Source organism: Crinia signifera, chromosome 4, assembly GCF_055691185.1.
Source record: "Crinia signifera chromosome 4, ASM5569118v1, whole genome shotgun sequence".
In the NCBI taxonomy this organism is placed as follows: domain Eukaryota; kingdom Metazoa; phylum Chordata; class Amphibia; order Anura; family Myobatrachidae; genus Crinia; species Crinia signifera.
This window is the reverse complement of record NC_139220.1, coordinates 277,608,845-277,617,465: the sequence shown is the minus strand read 5'-3', so window position 1 is coordinate 277,617,465 and position 8,621 is coordinate 277,608,845. Positions and strand designations below refer to the sequence as shown.

Sequence of the window (8,621 nt, the reverse complement as noted above, 5' to 3'; positions counted from 1 at the left end):
AGTTTTGGTATTATTCACACACTTTGGAAATATAGACAACAGTTTTGCATGATAGAGATGTTCATTAGTTCTGTTACTTGGGTGTGAGTCTACTACAGGTAAATCATTTCATTATACAAGGACAGACAGAAGAAAAGTCAGGGGTGTGTATGTTACCTCAGGGTACTTACTGGAAGCCAGCATTCCACAGATAAATGACATCATTGTTAAGACCTCTATTATGCCTGAGAGTTCTATATGTGAAGGAATCCACCTGGGAAAGTCAGTTTTGTAAAATAAATACACAAAAGACCCAACTAAACAAATTCCTACTAAATCAATTATTTAATTACATTTTTGGTGACATAATTTTTGGTTCTTGTCTAGTTTCATGGCGCCAGATATATCAGATGCGATATCGGCCGATATATTGATGATATCCGGGGCGATTTTTTACCTGTTAATAACCCCACTATCCACTACGCATGGAGATGATTTTATATAGTGTGGCGAGTGCAGCGAGCCACCGAGCCCGAAGCGTGGCGAGTGGACGCGGATTACTGCGCTCGCTACACTATATAAAATCAACTCCATCTGTAGTGGATAGTGGGGTCTGAATCAGGCCCTATATATTATATTTATTGTTGTATCTGGTTCTCTGTAGTCAACAACCAGGCAGCGGAACAATGACACCCACCCCTTCCTCCTTCCCCCTCAGGTGTCTGCTCCGCGAGGCAGATTCCCAAATTCCCCTGAAAGAGGGAGGGTGATGCAAGCTGCAGGTGTTATCACCTGACTTGCCCATGATGCTGCTGGAATCATGGACACACACTTTCCACCTCAGAAGAGTGCAAGCAGAAATGAATGGTATGGGAGGCGAAAGACCTCTGACTTCTCTGCCATTGCTGCTACTATAATTGGCAGATGTCTCTCAAAGCAAATTCTCATTAAGTCAAGTGGTTCCACTCATTAGCTGCCCGTTCTTTCTTCTGCCACCATACTGTTATTTAAATAATAAGGTTGACCAATTGTCATGCCACTAATAGGTTGTTCATATGTATATATGTATTTATATAATGTTAAAGTCTAATGATTAGGCACTATGCATTTAGAACAGAAGCTGTAATCAGACGCTATGGTGGTTATATTGCCTTACTGGGAGTGTTGTCTGTAGTAATCAACTACTTTGGGGTGCATCTAGTTAGGTCTGAAAATTATGTGATTGCAGAATGGGTTTTGGCTATTTTTTTTTAAACATTTCACAGATTTTCTTATCCGACCTATCCAATTATTATGGCTGAAAAAAAGAAAACCCATTATCCATGCAGAAATATGTGAGGTCCTCAAAAGGTCATGGACATATGTATTTCCACATCACTGAAATAAAAGCCCACTTACGACAGATTTGGCTTTGCCTGCCTCAGCAAACCTCCGATGAGTGCCAGCATCGTGGGTAATTGGATAACCCCCTTTATGTGTCTACTTGCTTGCTACACCATTGAATTAGCACAGTGTGTTCCTTATGATTGGAAAGATGTGCGATTCATAACATTTGTTTTTGGAATGTGATTGTCGCTTTTATATGAATTTGATGTTAATTTTTACGAACATTAAAAAATGCATGTAGGCATATAAGGTTTGGGGAAAGGTATATCGACGATATTCAATATTTCATTTTAACACAAAACCGCTCAATCCAGAGGACTCTTGATAAACCCACCAGAAATCGAATGGCCAAAAAAAAAGAACCACAAGAGTGATTGTTACGTTCATCATATTTACTGAGTTCAATTAATAAATAGAAATATATATAAATATATATAAACCTCTTGATAGAGATAATGTTTGTTCTCTGAATGAGAATCTGAACTTTATGAAAGTCATTACAATAACACAGACTCTGTTACATCTGAAAAATGACTGCTGGTCTCCAGGTCATCTCATGTCAGACATGTAACAGAACAGACACTGGCTCCTGCGCTGTACATAGTACATATGTAGAAGTGGTTGGATCTCATACGTTTTCTGGATCAATCACAAAGTCTGTTATAAACTTGTGATCTTCCTGAGGCTTCATTTGCACAAACTGGTGCTCCTGCTGGGACGTGCTAATATACCACCCAGGGAACGCCACAGATTCAAAGGTGGTGTTGTAACTGGAGTTTTGTGTCTTGTAGAAGAGGAACGGTAGTAAGTCATTGTTCTTTTTTCCTTGAATGTTGGTGACCTCCTACGAGAGACAGATAAAAGAAAAGTTTAGCAGAGACTCAGGAAAAAATAGACGTACACCAAACAACTGACAAATCAAACTGTTGCCTCATTATTTCCTACTTATAATAATAAATGAAGTGATTGTTGCGTCATCGGTCTTTCCGAGCAGAAGCTTACACTGTAGGCCAGTTATCTAAGCTCTTTTTAGCCTCATTCGCTTTCTACCATGGGTTCTTCCCATTGTTTGTCCATAACCTAATTACAGCTATGAACCAACTTTGCTGCGAGTCATTCAGTCTTGCAGAGATAATGTGCTTGGAGTTTTTAATGACTTAAAAGGGGAACACCACAGTTATTTCACATTAAAATATTCCTAGTCTTTTTTTTATGTTTCTTTCCGTTTCAAAATTCAAATATAAAAATAAGCAATTATTTAAAGAAATCATATTCTCCGTACATAGGTGATCTGAAATAGGCTGGTTGTGACCCTGTGGGGGTCACTAGGGGGTGCCAGTCTTACCAAGGTGTCACCTGCTAAGGGGTGGCACCAAAATGCACTGTAATATTACTTGCAGCGCCCGGCTCCTGTCACGGGGCCCAATACAGACTTGATTGCAGGGCAAATGGGCAAAACCATAAGCACTGCAGGTGTGGCAGATATAACATGTGCAGAGAGAGTTAGATTTGGGTGGGGTGTGTTCATACCGAAATCTAAATTACAATGTAAAGCAGCCAGCATTTACCCTGCACAGAAACACAATAACTCACCCAAATCTAACTCTTTCTGCACAGGTTACATCTGCCCCATCTGCAATGCAGCATGGTGTGTATCAGGCCCACTGTGTGGGATCCAGAAGTGCAGCCACACCACATTCCCTTGGATTAGCCCACATCTTCTGGACCCCAGGAGTACCAAACACGGGTTCGGGCTGTGAGGCTACATAAAGCCACACCTCTCACATGAGGCCATGCCCACTTTCACTGCAGCTTTATCCGGTGTCATCATAGCAAGTGACACCCCTGTTGTGACCCTGATAGTCATGCCTTGTTGTGTCACTTCTATCTGGTAATTCCAACATCTCTCCACTGAGCATTAAACATAATGATAAGCAGGACCCTGCAACCATATATTCACCTTTAGAGATAGTACTGGAGTACTGGTTCCATCTTCTCCAGCAACGCAGGATAAAAACAAATTGCAGCCAGCAAGACCTAATGTGACTGGGCTTTTGTTTTTCACAATGGGTGCTGACATGTAAGTGCCCACATTTATCTTTGCTGAAAAGAAGATGAAAAGATTTATAAATAATTGTATGATGTAATTTTGTTGTGTACAGAATAATATATATATTACAGATGTTTAGATGATTTTATCCAGATACTAAAAATGTAAATAAAAAAACAGAAATGAATGAGTACATCTCTTCCAGAACCTAGGGGTGTATTCAGATATGGATGGAGCTGCTACAGTGGCTGGTAGCTCTATATGTATACACAGCAGGAGGCATCTAATACATATAGACGCCTCCTGTTAAAGTAGCCATCTGAGATGCATCCTAGAATGCAGATATCGGACACTATCAGGTAGCTGGTGGCACCCATGGGGTTGTACAAGACGTCAGTCACATATCCTTGCAAAATGCCAGGAAATTTTCATTCATTGGAGAACCTTGCCTCTTCCATCCCCCTAAACGGCAATGACACGCCTCCTTTTCCACAAATGGAGGCCTTTGCCGCTCCCTTCCCGCCAAACTCAATGACTGCATCCTGTATTGTAGTAACCATTTGAGCACACATCAGTACTTTGCGACATGGGACACCGCACTGACCGGATCTGAATGAGGCCTCTAATTTGTAAGTGAGGACTTACCTTCTTGCTCAAGGTTGTTCCCTTGTAAAAACAAGGCCACAAGATGCGCGCTGCCCGACTCGTCTTGCAGCGCCAAACACTTCTGTCTGCTGTCTCTAATAATGTGAACAGTTGTCCTACTATATCGGAAAGTAGGTGTTGAGGCATCTAATTTCTCTGTATCGTTGAAGGTAATTTCTCCTGTTGAATGAAAAATATAAAGTTTAAAATGTTTGGCATTTAATTAGTTTCATATATATATATTACTGTATATGTTGTAAAGTAGGATATAACTTGGGGTAAATTTACCAAAGTGTAAAGTTTGCAGAGGTGGAGAAGATTCTTATTTAAAACAGATTTTAATTCTATTTTTATTTCTAACTATTTTGCTCTGAGACCCCATCAGACAATAAAAATAATACAGGACCCCAGCAAGTTACTGCAGAAGGTCATCACATCGCATGTGTAGTCAGCAGACGGCACATACATGGCAGCATTGTGGAGGCACAAAGTGATGGGAGGAGTCTGAAATAACAGACAACTCAACAGATTATTCAGACACCTTGAATCACTGACTGAGATTATTTAAGTCATCAGCCTGATGGTCAGCAACATGGAGTCACAACCCCATGCTGAGGTCAGGACCCACAGTTTGAGAACCGCTGCTCTAGAGGATAACCGCTAGAATCTGATTGGTGCTATGGGCAACATATTCAATGAAGAATTGAATTAATGGCTATTTCACACAATTTATATTCTTATAGCAGTTTTCTAGATAAATACTATTTTCCAGTGATTGGATTCATATAGCGCTCTAAACAAATGAAACCATTGAATGAAGTGACATTTGGTGTGTTGTGTAAAATAAAATGTAAAGATATTGGTAGTATACAGTAGATTTGCAAATATGCAATTAATAATGGTTAATCACAGTAAATGTCAGCCTCTTTCAAGCTCAGATTAAGCACAGACAGGGCCGCCAAGAGGTATGCCAGGCCCTGGTAAAATATGGGGGCGTGGCCTAATTACGTGAGGCGTGACCATCAAACGCAATTAGGCCATGCCCCCAAAATGTTAAGGGGTTGAAATAATACTCTAAAGTCGAGCAGCAGCAGCACACACCTACACCATGTGCTGTGCTGACAGTAGGCTCAGCATGAGCTCTCACGCTGTCAGTGAGATGCTCATGCTGAGCCTGCTATCAGCACAGCACATGCTGTAGGTGTGTGCTGCTGCTGCTGCCCGGGAGGGATGGAGGGGGAAGGGGGTCAGACCAGGGCCTCCCCGGTCCCTCCAGCAAGCCCGGGTAATTAGTACCTGCTCCTCACCTCTCGGCGGCCCTGAGCACAGAGGCGTAAAAAGTAACAATTCTCAGCTCAAGATTAGAAAGTCACCAGTGTGTTACAGTCCTGAGTCAGATATTAGACTTCCAATACCATCTATTATTCAAGACAGCCTCGGATTAAGAGAATAGGGGCCATGTGCAGCACACGCACCCGTTCCTGGTGATTTCTATACCACACATACTGAAATCCCCAGGAAAATTGCAGCTGCACCATCTTCACAGTGATTTATTCATCCCTGATGCAGATTCCAGAGAGGTAAATACTCTAATGGGTACAGAGCTTGTGTCATGTCCCAGGATGCATTGCACATCCACATACGTTTCCGATTTAAATATCAAGGGTGGTGGCACTTGGGAGCCTGGGATTGCAGCACAGTCCAAAACATTGGAGCCACACCCAATGCACCCCAAATGATGAAACATCACTGGCCAGCACCGGTGATAACTTGTGCCCATTAATGTTGCAGGTATTTGAGGCAGCGATGGGTGTGGCACCACTACTTTAGCTTTGTACTGCACTGCAGCCCCAGGCTCCCATCCATCCAGGGACGTCTTAAGAGAGGAAAAGGCCCATGTGCAGCCTCCACTGGCCCTGGGCACCCTCCTCCCTGCTGGAAGCAGCGACGAGAGCAGTAGGGTTTGAGCACTAGAGCGCTCCGTCCCTGCTATGCAGATAATTGCAAAAATGGGCTGATTCCGACAGAACTCCTGCTGCCACTGTGGACTATGGAGGGTAAGTATTACAAAAATGGGTGCAGTGTGCATGGTGCAGGCCCCTCTGGGACTCAGGGCCCCATGTGTACTGTGCACATTGCACCCATTATAGATACCCCACTGCAACCACCCTGATCATTGGAGTCCATTTTTTACTTAGTGCCCCATAAGTTAGATTGTGTAAGGAAATGAATAACTGCAGGTGATCTTACCCTCTACCAGGATGTGATCCAGCAGGTCATTTTCATCGAAAAAGGATTGCTCGTCGCCAGTTTTCCTTCCCTTCAGCTTTTCCACAACCACCACCAGCATTATCACCTTCTTGAAGGAGTGCAAAGGCTTCCTTTTCTCCGGTTCTATTCCAGATCTGAATTTCGGATAACTGGTGCGACATGGGGTCCACTCGAAGGACTTCCGACTGGTCTATGCAACAGAATTGACCAATTTTAGGATGTTTTTGATGTTGGGTATGTTTGTTCTTTCAGTGTGATCATGACACAAGTATTAACATTCTAATGGTGAACACACTAACACACACATACTAACATACACACACCAACACACACACACACACACACACACACACACACACACACACTAACATACACACACCAACACACACACACTAACATACACACACTTTTTCATTATCAAATTATCTATTCATGACAGCAGTAAATGAAATGAGTATTTTGTTTCCCAAGAATCACTTTTGCGGATTATGTTAATTTTACGGGAAACAATTAAAATAATATACATTTTTGCTGTATTAAAATACATACTAATAAAATGACATGTGGAATTTACCTTCATTTCACAACAGTAGTCAGGATACAATTGTTCTTGAGTTTCACTAAGGAGAAAAACAAAATAAAAAATTATAATTTAATTTTCAACCATGAAACACAAATATTCTCTCATAACCCTTGTCACACATGTGCATGCTCGGGGTTTGGGATGCAGAGGTCAAAAGGAATCCTAATGCGGAGGATCCTGACAGGGGCTCCGTAAGTACCCTCCCCCTCTCCCCCTACTCTGCTGTCTAAGGAAGCAACTGGATTGTCCCTTACACAAACTAAAGGCCCCCATACATTAGGCTGACTTTTCTGAACCGATGCGCGTGGGGCAGCATGTCAAACACATGAGATTTGTTCCGATTTATCGGCCTGATCCGGCAGAATCGGGTCAAATCTGACCAAATCTCACTGGTGTATGGGGGCCTTAATAAGCATGTGCATTATTGTCACCTTAGTTATGCTTATCATATTCCAGAACCCCACATAACCCTCAGTATCTAACTGCACCCCATCAGGACTGTCCTGTAATCCGGTGGGACTGCCATGCTATGGAATCCTCTCCTTATGTATCCCTCCTATTATCCCTATAGAATAGATTGTAAACTTGTGAGCAGGGCCCTCCTACCTCTGTGTTAGTTTGTTACTACTCAGTTTGTTTTATCACTGTTCCAATTGAAAAGTGCAACAAATATGCTGCACTATTAGTATTATTTTTATTTATTAACAGTTTCCTATATAGCGCAGCATATTCCGTTGCGCTTTACAAAGGGGACAGTGATACAACAAAACAGGGTATTTACAGACAGTCAAAACAGGGTATTTACAGACAGTCAAAATGTAGGAGGGCCCTGCTCGCAAGCTTACAATCTATAGTATATAAGAAACTGTAAATAAATAAAAAAGTAAACATGTGCAAGACTCTGATTTTGACTTAAGCTCCCTCATAAATGTTTAATTTAAGCTAACCCTTTATAGAGAAGAATAAACTGATTTACCTATAATCATCCATTGAGATTTCATTAAATTCAGTTACTTCTGCCATTCTTATATCTGTAGGGAAATAAAATGAATTATAAATGAATAAGAAAATATAACCATATTTGTAACATAACTCACATAACCTATTATAAAAGTAAAAAAAATAGGGGTGAGAAAGTCAGTTATTACCTTTTCTCTAAAAAAAACCAACAGCAACTCCTGTAGTGTCCTTCTCTCCTGCAGAGCAAATGTTATCTGCTTGTATAGCTTGTTTCACCTCCCCTCAGAGGTCTTTATAGGCAAATAGGGACGTGACAACAGGATGCCTTAAGCAATTCTGGATTTCAAATCTCCTCCCACAGACACAACGTGTGATAAAAGATTTTTGTCCGGATGTGGGAGTGACGTGGAATCTTTAGAAAATCCACGTCATTCCCACATCCAGTTGATCACAATGCAAATAATATACATGGCCTCAACAAAAGCAATTGAATATGATTAAATCCTGACTGTATTTTCGGTACTCTTTACTTAGATGGGCGCCCGTCGTGGTGATCGCGGGTACATTTATGTCTGGCCGCGACGCGACCGACGCGATGCCCGCGATTTATCATTGAAACCCATGTTAAACATGGAAATCGCGTCGGTCGCGTCGCGGCCGGCCATAAATGTACCCGCGATGCCCGCGACGCGATGCTCCCGATTTGCCATAGGAATCAATGTTAAAAGGCCGATGGACACGATTTTA

The 8,621-nt window shown here is 41.9% G+C and overlaps 1 protein-coding gene across 1 annotated transcript; it reads right to left on the bottom strand.

Annotated features, from left to right (window-relative positions):
* Positions 1 to 1,816: 1,816 nt before the first annotated feature.
* LOC146072608 (interleukin-1 beta-like) lies at positions 1,817 to 8,124 on the bottom strand. The gene is made up of 7 exons (XM_083179817.1): positions 8,063 to 8,124; positions 7,891 to 7,945; positions 6,906 to 6,951; positions 6,311 to 6,521; positions 4,061 to 4,240; positions 3,326 to 3,468; positions 1,817 to 2,209 (listed from the first exon to the last, which is right to left on the bottom strand). The coding sequence occupies exons 2-7, from the start codon at positions 7,935 to 7,937 to the stop codon at positions 1,994 to 1,996; spliced, it is 843 nt and encodes a 280-aa protein (XP_083035943.1). The 5' UTR covers positions 7,938 to 7,945; positions 8,063 to 8,124; the 3' UTR covers positions 1,817 to 1,993.
* Positions 8,125 to 8,621: the final 497 nt, after the last annotated feature.

Coding starts and splice junctions, on each gene's coding strand:
- LOC146072608 (XM_083179817.1), bottom strand. CDS start 7,937: ATGGCAGAAGTAACTGAATTTAATGAAATCTCAATGGATGATTATAG. Junction 6,522..6,905: donor ACTACTGTTGTGAAATGAAG/GTAAATTCCACA, acceptor TCTGTTGCATAG/ACCAGTCGGAAGTCCTTCGA. Junction 2,210..3,325: donor CTCCAGTACTATCTCTAAAG/GTGAATATATGG, acceptor TGTCTCTCGTAG/GAGGTCACCAACATTCAAGG.